Source organism: Pagrus pagrus (assembly GCF_965226575.1).
Source record: "Pagrus pagrus genome assembly, chromosome: 12".
NCBI lineage: Eukaryota > Metazoa > Chordata > Actinopteri > Spariformes > Sparidae > Pagrus > Pagrus pagrus.
The window spans coordinates 23,270,509-23,288,111 of record NC_140196.1 but is presented as its reverse complement, the minus strand read 5'-3'; the positions used below and the strand labels follow the sequence as shown (position 1 = coordinate 23,288,111).

General features: G+C 40.4%; 4 protein-coding genes across 5 annotated transcripts in view; 2 read left to right on the top strand and 2 right to left on the bottom strand.

The window, feature by feature from the left end:
- The first annotated feature begins 121 nt into the window (after positions 1-121).
- On the top strand, positions 122-4,590 carry LOC311267214 (E3 ubiquitin-protein ligase RNF212B-like). The gene is made up of 12 exons (XM_084370126.1): positions 122-211; positions 1,844-1,967; positions 2,098-2,150; positions 2,255-2,329; positions 2,606-2,712; positions 2,801-2,903; positions 3,008-3,036; positions 3,127-3,167; positions 3,283-3,307; positions 4,189-4,246; positions 4,387-4,417; positions 4,531-4,590. The coding sequence occupies exons 2-10, from the start codon at positions 1,868-1,870 to the stop codon at positions 4,241-4,243; spliced, it is 588 nt and encodes a 195-aa protein (XP_084226252.1). The 5' UTR covers positions 122-211; positions 1,844-1,867; the 3' UTR covers positions 4,244-4,246; positions 4,387-4,417; positions 4,531-4,590.
- Positions 4,555-17,603, top strand: part of LOC311266085 (uncharacterized protein) — a gene marked incomplete at its 5' end in the record, with an annotated part of 27,702 nt that continues 14,653 nt past the window's right edge. Inside the window, one exon of the mRNA XM_084368269.1 lies at positions 4,555-4,570. Within this exon, the coding sequence (XP_084224395.1) occupies positions 4,555-4,570 (16 nt within the window). The remainder of the gene's footprint in view (positions 4,571-17,603) is intronic.
- homeza (homeobox and leucine zipper encoding a) lies at positions 4,861-10,465 on the bottom strand. Its single transcript, XM_084370113.1, has 3 exons — positions 10,081-10,465; positions 9,229-9,320; positions 4,861-8,847 (listed from the first exon to the last, which is right to left on the bottom strand). The coding sequence occupies exon 3, from the start codon at positions 8,818-8,820 to the stop codon at positions 6,829-6,831; it is 1,992 nt and encodes a 663-aa protein (XP_084226239.1). The 5' UTR covers positions 8,821-8,847; positions 9,229-9,320; positions 10,081-10,465; the 3' UTR covers positions 4,861-6,828.
- On the bottom strand, positions 11,847-15,800 carry dhrs1 (dehydrogenase/reductase (SDR family) member 1). Of its 2 annotated transcripts, XM_084370123.1 has the most exons (9): positions 15,624-15,799; positions 14,724-14,872; positions 14,284-14,427; positions 13,718-13,797; positions 13,305-13,437; positions 13,036-13,179; positions 12,888-12,957; positions 12,663-12,743; positions 11,847-12,559 (listed from the first exon to the last, which is right to left on the bottom strand). In XM_084370123.1, the coding sequence occupies exons 2-9, from the start codon at positions 14,865-14,867 to the stop codon at positions 12,423-12,425; spliced, it is 933 nt and encodes a 310-aa protein (XP_084226249.1). In that variant the 5' UTR covers positions 14,868-14,872; positions 15,624-15,799; the 3' UTR covers positions 11,847-12,422. The 2 variants fall into 2 exon arrangements, with proteins under 2 accessions (XP_084226249.1, XP_084226248.1); XM_084370122.1 differs by having other exon boundaries at positions 12,888-13,179; positions 15,624-15,800.

The following is a 17,603-nucleotide window of genomic DNA, read 5'->3' as shown; positions in this document are numbered from 1 at the left end:
GCATATTTACACGATGCCCCTCATGTTAAACCTGATCCAGAAAGTATCTGTTGGCATGGTGATTTGAACGCTCATACATGGAGGGCGGGTCTTCTTACGTCACGCAGCCAACCAGAGCAGAGTGGGACGTGCGCGGGGGCGGGACTGCTGCGAGCCGGGTGAAATGAATGTTGTCAGGAGAAAACTTCAAGACTTCTGAGCAGGGTGACAGGTAATGTTAGCAAAATAACAGAACTGGGAGAGCAGATAGTTTATAGCCAACATTTTACAAAGTTTTTAGTCCATTTCTTACCCTCTGTTTGTCAGTATTGGGCCTTGAATCTTGAATCATAATTTAAGCTAGCTAGCAAAGCGTTTGACAGCTAAAACCGTTAGCAGTGTGGTTAGCACCAACTTCACATTTGAAAGGTTGATAAACATTGTCTCAGTCGCACTATTGCAGAGTTATAGAATGATAAACTGGCTGAGCTGTGTTACTGATGTGATAAATGGGCAAAAAAGAGAAAGAAATCCAGTACCATGAAGCATTAATGTCATTAAAAGCTTAATATTAACAGTTATGTACATACTGATACACTCAATGGCCAAAATTAAGTGGACACCTATCAAAATTTGACACTGATGCAATTTAAAGTGACATTAAGTGTACCAGTTTTACTCAAGATTTTGGAACCTGGCTGCAGGGAATTGCTCCCACTCAACCTAAAGAGCATTCATGATATATTTAGAAAAATAAACAAAAAACATAAAAGTACAGTATATTACCCCTTTTCGACCAAGGTGGTTCAGGTTCTGGTTCGGAACTAGTACCTACTCTGGAACCAGTTCTTTGCATTTCAACAGCCAAAGAACTGGCTACCGGCCAGGAAAACTGGTTCCAGAGTGGCACCAACACTTTGCTGGTCTGTGGGTTGGGTTATCATGTCTAGGAACCAACTAAAACCACTTATGGCTGCCATTTGTAAAAACCACAGCTAGTGTAGCTTCCCCTGACTTATCCATGAGTGAATAAACAAAAGATTTTAACTATTTTCACCAATCAAGCAACAGTGGTCCACCGACCAGTCATGTTTGGATGCCAGTGTAGGCATGCAAAGCCAGAAGTAACACTTGTCAGTGTATTCATATTTGGTCCGAGTTCCACAGCTCAATAGTTGTTCCTAGCAATGCTGGGAAATTGGAGACGTATACAGTGACAGAATGATGTGACTCTGCAGTGGCTCTCATGCATGTGGAAAAGCAAACCAGTTCCTAAAAAGGTTCACAGGTTGAACCAACTTTGAACAAACACTAGCAGCAGCCCAGAACTAGCACTTAGTTGGCTATTGTCAGAAAGGGGGCCTATGTGACCTAGGTTTGCAATGGGATGAAAGTTTAACCATCTCAGAAAATATAGAATACAGTATTACACAATAATTTTTATAATCAATTACAGTTACCCTTAAATTAATGGAAACAGAAGGGTTGATTAAATGCTTATATATAAAATATATATATACACATAAATATATTTTAATAACACTAATACAGTACAAGATAAGCAGTATGTAGATTAGAGAATGGATATGCTACACTTTTTTCAAGGTCAATTTTCATAGCACAGTACAACTTGAAATGGGTATGCTCAGGGCACAAAATTAGCACCAGCTAGCATGTTGGTGAAATATGCAAGTGGTTGGTGGATTTGCTTCGATCTATTGGCTGGCTGGGCAGCCATTTGGCCGATGGACAGAAAAAGCTACATTTTGTACCCCTCTCCTGTACACATACTTATGAGCATACACTGTAATACATAATGTTACATAATCCAATTTTTGTATTGCAATCTCGTGTTTGTTTGCAGTGGATTAAACTCACAGGAGTAAAAATGGACTGGTTCCACTGTAATCAATGCTTCACAAAGAGAGGGTCGAAGTTTGCTGTGTCCAGCTGTGGCCACATCTGCTGTGAAGCATGCATTAAATCTAGTAAGACAGGTCTATACTATCTTCTTTGCATAATAAATGAATTTGCTTCACCTTTTGACTATAAGGATTTAACTTAATGGCTTAGATAAGACAGTAACAGGCTTTGTACGTCTCTTGTGATTTCCCACAGAGCAGTGCAGTGTGTGTGGGGCCAGCTGCAGCTATCTGCCCATCTCAGACAAGGTTGGTGAGTTTGACATCTTCACTGCAGGTTACTATCCAATGCCACCAACAAAGATTGACCTTTTATTCAAATGTTTTCTATCTGCACGTATTTTCTATTTCAGATGAAGCCACAGGAAAAGGTTTTTTTCAAGGGCCCTGTGAAGCTCATCCAATCACGGCTGGAGCACATTTCACAGGTCTGTCTCCTCTGTGCAGAGTTCACCCCGAGCTCCCTCGCTGTTGCCCTTTTTAATTGCTATACTAGGATGTATAAATGTCAGAGCAGTCAGTCAATTAACAACCAGAAAGTGAGTCATTCAACAAGAGATTGTTTCAGTTAAAGTGGTATTTGGCAAGATTAAAAAGCATCACTTCAGGATCACTTTAAGATCACTGGTGAATCCCTGAGCTATACTACAAAAGCTGAATCTCAGTTACATAATAGTTAATTGTGAGGTCTTCTTGCTCCACAGATTTCGCTTTTTCAGCGGACACAGATGGAGAGAGTTACAGCGCACTACAAGCATAAGTCAGTCGAACTGGAAAGGCGTCTGGAAGAAGTCACCAAACAGGTTTCCAGGTGATTTTAATATTTGTTATTGTTGCTCCGTGGCTTTATAAATACAACCCAATTGCAACGCTATTCTTTCCACATCTGTCATCACAAGGCAACTCTCTGAGCTGAAAAGAGAGAACGCTGACTTGAAAAAGCAACTGTTAGAGCTAAAAAGGGAGAATGCTGAATTGAAAAAGCCACTTTCTCAGAGGAGGGTAAGTGTTCCAAAAGTCTGATAAAGACAGAGTTCATGTTGACAAAAATGCAGGCAATAAGTTACATTTCTAATTTATTCTACACACTTTACACTCTACCACAGGTTTCTCCAGGACAGATTCAAATAAATGGGTAAAAAAAATATTTTTCAGGAACAAACTTTCCAGTATTTACATTTTTAAAACGTTTGAGTAACATCTTTTTATCTCATATACTGTATAGTGCTCAAAGGATGTCACTTCCTATAGCCGTCACCTCCCCAGGTAAACCCAGTGATTGAAATTGAACTGTTACAGTAATTGTTTATAGTCTTGGTGGCTCATTTCAAATATATTGATTCAAGTTGGTAAGGATCATGTGCGTGTTTTCTTTGACCAGTTATCCCTCGTTCAAGAGCCATGAGGTATGTATGACACTGTCTTGCTGTACTGAATTTAATGCTTTATTTGCAACATAATCCCATAGTGTACATATCTACACCTTATGCAAGGACTGCCATGAGAATATTGCTTCTGAGACCTAGATGGTGTAGTGTAAGTAAAATGTTTGTGACAGCAGGAGTCAGTACCTTAAAAAAATATTTTAAAATTATGAAATCTCATGTAAAAATGTATTTGCTGCCTTAAGGAATGGAAATGAAATTGTCTCAAACAAGGTTAAGTCCTACATTAATATATATATATATATATATTTGCTTAAACCATGATCTATTATTGTGCTTTTGTATATAATTTATTCTATGTAACTTTTTTGTCTCTTAAAATTAATGAATGAATCATCGCAAAATATTTTGTGCTCAAACATGTTGTTGTGGTGTTAGTCACTTGCAGGGGTGGGGCAGAGAGAGAGCTCCCAGTCTGTCCTCCCTCACAGTAAGTCTATATGTAATGTTTTTTAGTCCTACTATAGAGTATTTTGCAAAAAATGTTTATACAAAAAAAAAAAAAAAAATATATATATATATAAACTTTCAGACCCTTGCTCACATAATATTAATAGTTTGACAATACAAAAATCTTAACCCAATGTCAACTACTGTGAAGAGCTTTTACTACAGCTTTCCAGAAGGCTTCATCTTACTGTCTTGCTCAGTGGATGGGGTTACTTCTGTTGTTAAACATGAAAACTTCATTTGATGGTCCAGAATTAATTCTGATGCTCAGTAGTACCAATTAAAATGTCAATTATCAACTAATTATACAACACTTTGAGATATTTCATTTGGTTTCAACTTTTGTTCCATAAAACAAAGAAAACACTTTGACCTGTTTCTGTTTTTGTCAGACTCCTGGATCAGCTACCTCCATTTCTAGCCATAGTTCTCTTCATGAACATGTAGACAGTAAGTGTGTTTGAAAAACTTGTTTTTGTAGCTCTACTTTAGGTTCTGTGAATATACACTATAGACTGTGCTTAATAAACTTAGAAATTAAATGCATACCATCCATGATGAAAATTCTTTCACCTCTCTGTTTTAAAAAGGAACGCCCTCGTCTTTTAACACTCCAACAAGGTAAGAAATGCTCTCTAAATTACTCCTGCCATTAAACACATATCACATTTCTAAATTAACATTTTACATTTTCTCATGTAATGGCTAAGTCAGTCCGTTTCTGTCATCCTCAGAACTCAGCGTCAGACTCCTAATGTTTTCCAGTTCCAGTATGTGAGTGGACTATCAATACAGTCACCCAGGCGTTAATGAAATGGCCCCCTGGGGACAGTTTTGTCAGTTAAGTTCATCAGGACTGTCACATCTTTGTTGGAGATACACATTTGTTTTATGCCCAGAAAAACTTGCCAGCACTATTTAAATGTCTTGTATATTGTTGGGCATAGGTACTTAATAATTGTTAAACTTATATAGATATTGTACCATGTGATCCCCCTGTTTTGAATTGAACCTGTAATATTTCAGTTAATACAGCACACAAAAACCATTGCTTGCACACATGATTAAAAGACAAGTCCTTTACTGGTTTCCAGTGACACAATTGTGCAATTGGGAACAGGAAAAAATACATTTCAAACATCTGCAAAGGAAGACACTAAGTGTTGTAGAAATTTCTCCACAGCATGACACCTGCATTAACTTTTCATTACTACTTAAAACAAAGTAATGCACTCAGCTTCCCCCACATTATGGTCATCTAAACTTTGTCCAAACATTTCTAAATAACTAAACTCTGACTCCATTTAAAGCCCATAGCACCCTTGTAGTAAACTAGAAGTACTTTAGAGTATGGACTTTATCTGAACTGCTGGGTGTATATGTATGTTTGTGCTATTATAATAATCTGATTCAACAGAAACATGGGATTTATTCTTTGGATGAAAAACCTTTTACTACTTACACAGTACATGATCAGTTATCTTATCTAGTTTGTCTATATTATAAGCCATCAAGTCACATCCTACACCTATTAAGACAAAAGATTTAAAAATACTGACTGAATCAATGAATGCAAATCAAAACTGAAATTGGCATTTCTGATATCTGTATGATGTTTATGTGATTAATGCTTTCTCAGTGCTGTTAGCTATAGGGCCCAGACACACCAAACTGATTTCTAAAGAACCTGTGGCGACGAAGGCCGACTGTCGTGTCACCTCATGTGGCCTGCATCTTGGCCAAAAAGCTGCACTTGCAAACACCGCAAAGAGCCGAAGACTTCATGAGGGGAAATAACTCTCCATTCCACCAGGTAGTGGTAGTCTGTATACATCATTCAAAGGGGGCACTAAAAGAGTCGGGACTGCTGATATACGTTGTTATGATAAAGCAGAGTTTTTGACACCACTGTTGCTGATATAGCCGCTTCTAATCAAGAACATGTCTGATAAAAAAGTTGCAAATAGCACTAGCAAAGAGGCTAAGGTGAAAATAAGGAGAGACCACACTAAATGGGTGGAATCATGGAAACTCCTTTTCAGGTTTCTCTTCATGTGCACTGATTTGCTTTGCTGAATGGCCAGTCTGAGTGACTCTTTCACTCTTTTCGACCAAAAAGCTGCCGACAAGGGCAGCATAGTGCCAGCGATGCAGGACACACCGCAAAAAGACAGGCCACAGATGCTCACCAACTGCCCTCACATTGGCTTGGTGTATCAGGGCTCCTAACTGTACAAAAGTACAGTGCAATGAAATGCAAATGACAAGCAAAGTATTCAGATAGTAAATCCAGTATCATAGCAGAACATCTAAAAGAGAATTGAATGTGTTTCAGAAATGTTCTGTGGACAGTAATAGAATTAGACGTATCATGCTGTTTTCACAAGTCATGATCACAGGTTTCAGTGTTAATGGATCAAGAATGACACTGCTAAGTTAAGAACTCATCATTTGTGAAAGGATTGGATTTAATGAACATAATGGCAGCAGGCTCTAAAACCAAAGTGCAAGATGTCAATTTAAAGTGTACATGTCCAGTGTGCTTTTCATGACAAGGAATTATTGGCTGTAACGGAATGATTTCACACAGTGACCAGTCAACAAAGACATCAACATAGAAATTTTTCCGGAGCAGTTACTTCTCTGCTATATTCAGGTACCAAAAGTACAACCAGTTTAAATTATACTGCTACAGTAGCATACTAAAAAATCTGTAGTAGTGATATCTAAACAAAAATAATAAGCTCAAAAAATATAACAAGCCAGTGTACAAGTTACTGTCCTATTTACAGCAACACAGGCAGCACAATTATAATTCAAGTCCAAATATATTAGGATAAGCATGAAATGCAGCATATATAAAAAAACACAAACCTAAATTTTGGTTTGCACAGGGAAGACTGGATGTTAGAAACCTGCCTCAATTAAAGCAATTTAAACCTAGGTAATAACTATGCTTGTTGGTGCAAAGGATGCGAGGACCACACTCACACCAACTTTTTATAAATGTTCCTAAGTCTGGTTCCAGTGTCTTAATCAGTAACAATAGGTTCTTGGTCTGTCTCCCCTACATCCTGAGCTGCAAACCAATCTCGCACTTGCTGGTAGCTCATTTTGGATTTCTTGCATAGAGTGTCAAGGTCTTTTTCATGTAGTGGGCCTGTCGAAAGGTAATATGTTACCAATGGCTGGATATCAGGGTAATCTGTACTTGCTGCATTGGGTTGAGATTTTCGTTTGCGACCACCCCCAGCCCGAGTAGATGTCCCAGAGCCACTTCCATTAGTTAAACCACTACTACTTTGCTGGGCTGCAAGTTCTGCCAAGAACTGGTCACGGACCCCCTTCACCCAGCGCAGCTGTCCGTTTTTAACAGCATACCTTGTGTCCCCAAACCACTGAATCACATCTGCACGGGGTAAACCTGTAAGCTTAACAAGTTCGGTGTAATCTTCACTCTTGGGCCACTGGCAGCGCAAAAAGTATTGCTTTAACACATCCAACTGCTCCTTGGTCTTTCTTGGTCGCCCAGCAGGAGTAAGTCCAGGGGATGAGGAAGCTCCTGAGACGCGCGAGGGAGTTTGTGAGGGACTGGCTTTGGCTGAGTGGGCTGACTTCTTTGATGTGCTGATGCTCTTTGAAATCGGTTTACAGGGTGAGGCAGTCAGTGGTGGGCTGCCAGAGGGGGAAGAGCAGGGAGAGGATTTTAATGTACTTGATGGTTCCCATGGCTCATCTGGCTCAGACTTGCAGGTCTTGGTCAGTTGCAGGGGTTGTTCTTCACTTTGATCCTCATCTTTAAAACTGTCCCCATCACCAGAAAGCTCCTCCATAACTTCATACTCTTCTGCGTCAAGGACCCTTTCCCCAAATGCTTCCAGGCTGTTTGTCAAAAAGGTCTGAAAGAAATGTGAATTTCTAATCCCATTGCTACGGGCTGCCTCAGCACCCTTCACTCCATTTTGTTGACGAGGTTTTTGAGTAGTAAGTGAAAGAGGTTGAATTTGTTGATCATGTTTACCTCCAACTGCAGTTTGTTGAGAGTAGTTCTGGGCTGCTGCCAAGCTTCCTCGGCCAACCCTAAGCTGGTACCGGCTGTCACTGAACCATTTACGAATGTCATTACGGCTCAGCCCCGTTTCTTCCTGCAAACGTCTAAGCTCTGCCTCTGCAGGCCAGTTTTCTCTCAGAAAGCTCTTTCGAAGGGCAGCGAGCTGAGCCTTAGACTTCTTGTAGCGCCCATGACGGTGCTGTTGAGAAGATGATACTGAAAGGTCAAGGGAGACATCAGCTGCTGTGCTTGCTGGTGTGTCCGCTGGTGGGCGGTAGAAGTATGAATCCTGAGGAGGAGGGAGGGTGGAACTGAAACACGGAGCACTGGGTTTGGCTGGTTTATAGGAATCTGGTGACTCACACTTTGGTTTCTTTTTCTGGGGGGTGAGGCTGGAGAGAGCTCCCTCGACTTCATCGCTTTCCTTTTCCACAATTACCAATTCCTCATAACTTTTGCTCTTCGTTTTGGCTTCCTCATTTGTTTCAGTAGACTCATCACAGAGTTCGGGCACTGCGAGCTTCCGCCTTGTCTCCTCGATCTCTTCTGAGGACCAGCTGATGCCATATTTGATCCTTTGCACCATAAACCACACCTTAACTTTGTCCAGTGGCAAGGCACATACCCGAGCCAGGGTGCTAACCTCACGGGATGATGGATATGGAAATAAGTTAAAGGCTTGGACCAGCTCAGGGATTGTGTCAAGTTCCCGGGTTTGATCCGACTGTGTCCATACCAATTTTAGTCCCTCTGATACTAAGGGCAGGCACACAACAGAGTTGTGGTTCGTGGTGAAGCTAGCCACGCCACTTGCGTTGCTTTCAGCTGAGCTGGCAGGGTGGCGCAAATCCGTGGAGGAGTTTTTAGCGTCAAGCTTTTCTTCACATTCTGTCTTTGTTACTTTCCCTTCAAAAGACTCCTTCATGCCCATAAGCAGTCCATTTCTGCCATTATGTTCACTGTAGGTCGCCATCTGGGATAGCAAAATAGGCTCATTCACCTAGAAACGAAACAGAAACACTGATTTTAGTTGTTGTTCTTTTCTGGAGTCAAGTGCCAAACTGTTTTCACTTCACAGATAAGATCACTGTAAGGAGAAGGAAAGTATCTTCATCACAGACTATGATGTTTTTCAGAAGTTTATGTTCTCATTCGTTCTCAAAGTCAATTATCTGACAGCTGTTTCCCCTCCCCCCCTATTTTTCACTCCTAATTCTGAACTCCCAATGAAACTAGTCGTATACCCTGTCCAGACTGAGATCCCCTCCCCCAAAGTGTGGTGACTGACTTTTGTTTTGTGTGAGTGGGGGTACTGGTCGCAAAGGGTGGGAGAGGGGGGAATGGGGATCTATAAGAAATCCATCACAGTCTACTTTCTCACCCCGTTCCAGTCAGGCTTTGTTCCACTCCCAAGTTCTCAGTCCCGAAAGTTAAGTGTATCCTCTTCACAAAGGCAGATACCACAAGAGAAACCTGGGGAAGGAGAAAATGAGCTGCATTAGTCATACTCAAGTCGAAGTGTAGGCACACTACACACTTAAAAAATATCAAATACTGCAAATGATTTGAAAAGCTGAAGATATTTGCAATTTGTTCTTAAGCAACAGGTGTTAAGTCATCACCTCAACATATCACAATGGAAATGTCAATTTGGTAGTTAGAAGGCTGACTACAATTAATTGTTATTCAGATATACTTGTTGACCAATATTTATTGACACTTTTGTCCCATTGCAGACATTACCTAATTATATGAATCAGGTGCTTTTAACTACTAATTGCTGTCTCACAAATAACTGTGTTCTCTTCATTTAAGAGGAATTGGTCTGTATTTAGGACAGCAGACTGAATGTTGCGCATTTAGTTGGGAGGTTACGCCATGGCCGAGATTTAGGTCGGTTGAGCCACGCAAGAAATTTTCAAGTGTACCAAAAACATTAGCAAACAATTATGAAATCACTGTGTTAGTCATTCGTGACACACTGAAATTCACGGGAAGAGATCATGTGGTGGCCTCCCCAGTGTTTGGGGTTTTACTGTAATGCGCTGTAAGAGTTTAAACATGGTATGTTTGTTTTTAGTGAAACAGAAAGCTGTAAAAGTTGCTCAGTATGCCAGTGGCTGTGGCAGACCAGTGTCTCCCCCCTTTATGGCGTACTAACTAAAACGCTTCACACTGCACAGGCGCACTTCGGCGTCTGACACGCTTCAGCGAAACATAAAAATAAACTTACCGAAAATACCAAAACAGCCCTTTATCCCCGAGGTCCGTTTGAGCGAAAAGAAAACCAAAGCAACCCAGAGTTTCCCCTCTTCCACTCCGCTTTTTATGGCCGAAGTTTAGAGGAAGACCAAGGGAACAATACCGTCTGTCTGTCTGTTTGACCCTTGTCTTATTTATCAAGCACCTCGACGGATTACGGTCGGGATACAAAGATGCGAGACGACCAAGTTTGTCGCCTTTCCTCGGAGTTCAGTCGTCGGCTAAGTCCTGCCGTAGAGGGCTCAAATGTCTCAATCCGTGAGATTCGGGTATGGATTTGAGTCGCCGTTACTTCGTCCCCCTCGGTCCATCCGTTGTTGCTTTTGTTCTTTAACTGAGAAGTGTTTTCCCTGTCCGGCCAGATCGAGGCGAGGCGGAGCTGAAGACCAGGAAGCCCAGAAGGCCCAACTGACTCTCCCACAGTGACGGCGGGGTGGGTGTGCCAGTCTGGGAGAGCAGGCCGTGGATTGGAGGGAGGAGGCGCCTGTATAATAAATCCGTGGCAGTAGGCTAAACATTTTCACGTCAACCACCCACCAGTCCCCCCCCCTCCCCGACACCCAAATCAGGCCCGCAAACATCTGATGTGATTTTCAGCGAGAACCAACATCTTGATAAATTTAAATGACTGATTCATCCAATTCCTACTAAACGTACAAACAGTAACAAGGAATAGGAGTTGATCATTTTAAGTAAATACATGAGATGTTTACATGAACCTCCCTCCTTCAACACCACTGGACAAAATGTCTAGAGATTCTGAGTTATCAACCCAGAGGACAAATCATCACCCAGGACACTATGTTATCTGGATATGTGGGCATTTTGGCAACATGGAGGAACTTCTAGATCTGAAAAATGAACACGTCATTATATTTAATAAACTAATTCCACAAATTGAAATTTAAACAACGTTGGTTTTAGACTAATTTGAATTAAACAACTTGGGAAAAACAAATAACTAATTCTTTTTTTGGCTGGTAGTATAGAGAAGGCTTTGGAACAGCAAGTAGTCAAGTTGAGGAACAGTTTATTGAGCATTTGTATTAAATCCATATGATTAAAAGCGTTTTATTTTGTGCTGGGGGGACTTGACCTCAGTATTTCTGAAACAATCATTATGGCACTGTATCAGTTCCTGTATATAACGATTGTGAAAGTGCAGGCATACTTCATCCAAAGATGGGCGTCTTGCCCGAAACGTCCATGTTGCAATATTTAAAAAGATAAAGTGCTGTCCTAGTCTTTCTTTTTTTAATTATTAACCACATGAAGGATCAGGCACCCAGTGCTCAGTGTCTAATCGTGACTTCTGCGTGTTATGCCCTGTTTCTCATGAACTGTATCAATTCCCAAAGTGTCAACAAAGTAAAGACCCTGAGAGATTTACACATACAGAGAAACCCACGTTCTAACAGGAAATCGTTAGACAGCTTGTTAGATTTCTCTCGTTTTGTAAACAAGATTGAAGTATACAATCAACAGTGTTCCAGTGATACCTTGTTCCCTCGAGCGATATACTGAATTCTTATCAGTTGATATTCTGTGACAGAAAATAAGCCTGTTGTATTTCAGTGATTTATTCAAGAGTTAGCCATTATAATTCATTGTTTATGCTGAACCATAGAAAAACATAAACAAGATGCAGATATTTGTCTTTCTGTAAGAGATTCCACACATCTTTCTATCAGTTTGGAGATGCTATTTTGAATAAAGGAACAAGACGCGTAAACACCAGCAAGTTAATATTTCTTTATTTAACCAGTTGTTACTGTAGTAGTAGTAGTAGTAGTAGTAGTGGTGGTGGTGTGTGTGTATATACACTTAATAGAAATATAACAAGTAAATGCAAAAATAAATGCAGAAAATACATTTACAATACAAAACATTTTATGTTTCTAAAATGTGTCATTCATCTGTAGATGATTTTGAATTTGTATACTGCATCAGAAAATAGACATATGTAGTAAGAATAATAATCATCATTTTTGCATTGTGGCTTCACCCACAGCTGATGTTAGTGTTAATGTTGAATACAGAAAATATGCTCGAGCACCCTTCATGGTTACCTTGTTTACCTCAAACTTCACAGAGTGACATTCATTGAGTAATCAAAAATGCATACATGTATATTTACAATGATTTAAACAATTCTCCTTCAGTATTAGTGTCAGTCGAAAATGTTTAGGTTCTTCTCACCCTTTCAGCCACCGGTAATGGATTTCTCCTGAAACTACTGACATGACAACCACAGCTTTAGCTACATTTCAGGCCATGTAGTTGAAACACAGTATTATCTGATAAAGGAAATGCTCAGAATCGGCTGCTTGCCAGGGTGAGCACAAAGCGTGGCATGCGCAGGAATGATGGGACGACAGCGGACAGCCAGGAGAGATATGGGACCTGATTCACGAGGAATTTTAGGGAAGTATAATCAACTACGCTTCGCCCTGGAAATAAATGCATGATCAAAATATTAGAACTGTGATTGAACATTAAAAAAAAAGTTCAAATATGAGAACAAATCATTACAAAAAGCTGATACAAACTTACCATCAATATCCTGTATCCCATAGCGTCTTGCCAGGTCACAGGTCATGAGTACTTTCCCAGTCAGCGACATCATATTTTTGTCTTTCAGGCAGAAAAAGAAACCAAAGATTAGTTTCCAAATAAACAAGACTCTACTGTTAAAAACAGTAAAGCCTTTCTGGCTTCTTCTCTCTATTTAACAATCTGACTGGGAGGTGAATACTGTTTCACACAGGATAATCCCACCTTTTGCAAGGTTGACAATGCACTTTCCACTCAGTTCTGTGGTTTCTCCATTGGCAAATACATCTTTAAACTGAGGAACAGAAAATTCAGACATTAAGCAAAAAGAAACTGAGACAAGGATATGAATTTCTGTAAGAGAAGAGTCTACCTTAGAATTTATCCCTGTTACTGTGTCGTTCTCCAGTACGAACTGAGACACCAACTCTGTTTGTACCGCACCCGGCCACAGGCTGACAGAAGTCACCCCTCTACTTTTCAGCTCAACTGCCATGTCTGCTGCCAGCCTGTCGCACTGGAAACAAACAATAAAACAAAACAGGTTTTCATTACACCAAGCTAATTACTGGGTACGTGTGCTTATGAGTTAAATGAGATTTGGGTCTTGATAACATAAGACTTAATGGGAGGAGAACTTACCGCGGCTTTGCCAACGCCATATGGCACATTGAAGAGGTAACGCAGCCCCCCCATAGATGAAATGGTGACAATCAAACCCCGACCTTGATCCACCATCATCCGGGATGCATGAACTGAGTAGAAATAGTGGCCCCTGTAAGATAAATGAAGACGGAAATAAGTCAAAACATTTTTGTCCACTCTGGCACAGTGCACATGAATACATTTTGATTTTACAGTAAACATAACAAACACTGTTTCACAACACTCTCCTGGCTCCTGACAGAAAACTCCAACTGAATGCAAAACTAGACGTCAAATACAGGTTGAGTAATGTCTCGATATTTGTTACCAGACGCAAGGAAATGACTAAGCAGTTTGCTGACGATGACTCAGTTGGCTTATCATACATGACAAAGCAAAAGAAAACATACCTGAGGCCTGTGTTGTTGATGGAATCCCAGATGGTCGGATCGGTTTCCCAGAACTTCTTCCCCATATTCTCGAAGATGGCCTGAAAAAACAAATCGCCCACAGGTGAGGCAATGATCAGACCTGCTATCCACATCCGTCCAGAGTGATCCGATCACAAGTGGACAGCTCCAAGTGCAGGTGTGAAGTCCCACAAGACACGTTGAAGTCTGGCACTTGAGATCCAATCACTCAGACCTGACTTTCCCTGTGAAACAAGAAGAGGAAGCCACAACAACAGGCAGGAAGGATTACACACAATCCTTTTTCCATGTGGTTCACTGTAATGTAAATGACATGTTTGACCTCACTTAACCTGCCAGTGATAGCAGCGGATGTTTGTGAGGAAACTGTCGGTTTTAACCGATCCAACCATTGAACTAGTAACCATAATATCCCCAGAGTCTCTTTGAAATTGTATAAATATAAAACATATAACATATAAAATTGAAAAAAAGTTAGTACCAGTTCTGATCAGGGTCTATTTCTACCATATTAAGAATGCGATGGGCCAGTGCAGTATACCTACCTGTACTCCAGCATAGGCATTATTAACCAGGACATCCAGCCTGCCATTCTGTTCACGTTTGATCCGCTCGAACAGTTCTTCAATGTCTTTGTCATTTGTAGAATCACAGATAACTGGCAGACAGTTTCCGCCCCTCTCCTTCACCTGTGTTGAGAACAAACATGTCAACTGTGAACCGTAGAAAGAAATCCTGACTGAAACATTACTTCTGTGATACTACAGAGAAGAAAAACATCCACATTTCAGTCGCAATGTTCTCTAAGTCATGCACCAGGAAAGGACAGGGAGGAGGAACTGCCAATTGTGGGAGCTGAGGTTACGTATTACAAAATGATGGCCCCACCATTCGTGAGAGATTGGTTAACAAAGACTGGGTGTGATGCTCCTCCTAACAGTGGCCTGATGTAGCTCTTATCAGAAATCCAAGCTTGAACTTTCACCTCTGCAGCGGTTTGTTTCAGAGTCTTCTCCTGGCGCCCTGTGATGTAGACGGTGGCTCCGGCCTCAGACAGCTGGAGGGCTATTCCCCTGCCAATACCTCTGGAGGCACCTGTTACCACACACACCCAGCCAGACAAAGACATGTTCCCTGGAGGAAACAACATCACATACAGTCAGCAGTAAGCCATAAAACTACCATGTATCTTTAAGGGAAAAAGGTTGAGTAGATTAAATATGATAAGAGATCACCTGGGAGATAAAATACTAAAATTGCAACACGAAGTGGCGCGCCCACTGTCCATAGTTCAGCTGAAATCTAGATGAGCTTTCTGTGTGTGTCTTACACAACTCATTTGGTCCAGTCACTGTTATTCAACATTGGACATGTGCAGTCAGCAGCAGACAGTGATGTAATGAGTGACATCAGTGAGCTCTCAGTGTGTAAGTTTATGAAAGTTTAGGAAAAGACTGTTGAATGATATTCACACTTTAAAAAGACACAGGAAGGGTATTATCAGATGAATAACAAAATAATAAGAGTTTTCCCCCCATTTCTGATAATAAACTAATTCAAACATTCATGTTATCTTGTTCGTATTAAGTCATTATTTTTTTGCTATGTTTTTTTCTAGTTTGAAGATTGTTTGCTGTTGTTATAATACCGTTATTCTCGTTATAAAAGGTTATTTTGGCATAACAAGAAGCTCTTATAACGCAAAAGATGCAGTCAAAGCCGTGAGAGAAGAAAGTGACGACTCATTTTCAGGACTTGACTCAGTTATAAATCATGCTTAACGGGGGCGACACTCTGCTGTTATCTAACGCAGGAGACTGGAAATGTAACTTTAATATCTGTAGAATTCGCTCGATTGCATAAAAAAACAACAAAAAATCATTACCGTATTCCACAGATAGCGCTCGGAGTAAACACACAGGAAACGTCTCGGTCCAAATGTCACAGCTGCTGTGTGGAGGTGTTGTGATATCACACCGTAAAATGCCTCCAGCTAGAATGTAAGCACTGTTAGTTGTTTCAAGGCCACGATCATAGCGCTGCGTCTACTGTAATGTCGCGAGAACATGGGAACCGAAGCAGAGTCGCCAAGGGCGAGAGTGGCGTTGACGCTGAGGAGTCACTCGCGCTGACTTCCTGCTTCGCTTGAATTCTGGTTGTGACGTAAGCACCGCACGGTTGTGTCGTAGTGAGCTACCAATGACGTGTTTAGCCTTACATTTGTCTTAAAATGACTTTAAAATAAAAACAGTCGCTGTAATTGACCCATGCGCTATTGTGCTATTGTTATGTTGAGTAACATTTCGTTTTTAAGAGTTGTACGCCGTTGTGGTTAAGAGTTAGCGAACTATCTTGCTGGTGATAGTCGGAGGTGATCTTTGGTTTAATTTACAACAATTCACACACGATGGCGCTGTAGTCCTCCTAAATAATGTAGCCTGTGAATGTGGCGCTAGAGGGTTACCAAATTTTAGAACAGTGTTGCCAAACTGCCAATTTTTTTTGGGCTGTTTATGAGGCTATTAAGTTCAGTGGACATGGGACTTTTGCATGCCAGTGTTCCCATTTCCTATTAAAGTAAGCATACAAAGTTAATGTGTGAAATAAACGACGATTTCAATACAAACGTACAGAAAATGCTCCAGATTTGCATGAATAACTCTTAGTTAGTGTGTGTTTGGAGGCATATTTGCTCACAGCAGAAACAGTAGTAGTGCTAAATAATGATTTCTAAAAGTGGCATCACATCACAAAAAATGACCTTGATTGAAAACATTAGGCAATCATTACCAACCAATGAACTTGAACTGTGGGAAGCTTGCAGACACAACAGGGCATACTGTTTGTGCAGATGTTATCAAAGCCAAGCAAAACAGATAAATTATAATGCCAAGTCCTGATAGTATACAATATTCTGCATCATGGTCATCATTGATGCAGAATACTATAGACCTATATTTGCTTATTTTTTATTTCTATTTTTTTTTTTTTTTAAAGAAAGATTTTGAACACAGCTTTCTTACTCAGTCATTCAGTACCTTTTCTTTGCTGTCAACAAGCTATCAAAATGTATGAGTCCATCATGTTCACTCACATCATCATGTTGTACAGCTATGCAGATTGTTTTGCTTTTATCTGATGAGCTGTTAATGTATCCAGCTATGTGATTTCTGAATTCACTGCAATGCAATAGAGACAGAGAGTCAAAATTCCCATTAAAAACGATTCAACAGTGACATCTCAGTTTGTAGTCACTAAACAGGTCTGCCAGCAGTTCCAATGAAAACTGTAAAGGGTTACTGGAAATGCATGTTGCTGTTAGATTTTATTAGAATACATTTTTCACCCCCATTACACTGGAAAGGACGTAGAGGAGGATATCTCAAAGAGCTTGGTAAATAAAACCAAAAGTAAGAGAGAGAATATGTATGTTCGTTTTTTGTAATTTGTGTGAAATGACTATTTAAATCATAAATTTACATCTTGGACTGATTGGCCTAATTGACTCAGGAGCTGTTCCATTCACAGAGAAGTGACTGTGTGTCATTGGATGCACATTCTCTAATGCAGAATTTGTAGCCTTATGATTCATTAGCATACCTTTACATGGATGCAAATTTCTCCACAGTCTGTGAAGTCAGTCTCCAGCCTTTGCCATACGAAATCCATGTTTGTTGAGGGATAAACATGACAGTTTTCTGCATCAAAATGTCCTCATTTAATTAACTCAGCAACTTCTGGTCACTGGCACGACATTAAAAAAAGAAGTCCAGAGTCAAGAAAATTTACGCAATCATGTCAAAACATGAACTTTACGGGAAGCGCCTACGCTGGACTTAATGTAAACATGGGATGAAGATGGGAA

Coding starts and splice junctions, on each gene's coding strand:
- LOC311267214 (XM_084370126.1), top strand. CDS start 1,868: ATGGACTGGTTCCACTGTAATCAATGCTTCACAAAGAGAGGGTCGAAG. Junction 2,151..2,254: donor ATCTGCCCATCTCAGACAAG/GTTGGTGAGTTT, acceptor TTTCTATTTCAG/ATGAAGCCACAGGAAAAGGT. Junction 2,904..3,007: donor AGCCACTTTCTCAGAGGAGG/GTAAGTGTTCCA, acceptor ACTCTACCACAG/GTTTCTCCAGGACAGATTCA.
- homeza (XM_084370113.1), bottom strand. CDS start 8,820: ATGGCGACCTACAGTGAACATAATGGCAGAAATGGACTGCTTATGGGC.
- dhrs1 (XM_084370122.1), bottom strand. CDS start 14,867: ATGTCTTTGTCTGGCTGGGTGTGTGTGGTAACAGGTGCCTCCAGAGGT. Junction 13,798..14,283: donor ATGCCTATGCTGGAGTACAG/GTAGGTATACTG, acceptor TTGTTTTTTCAG/GCCATCTTCGAGAATATGGG. Junction 13,438..13,717: donor ATCAACAACACAGGCCTCAG/GTATGTTTTCTT, acceptor TTTATCTTACAG/GGGCCACTATTTCTACTCAG.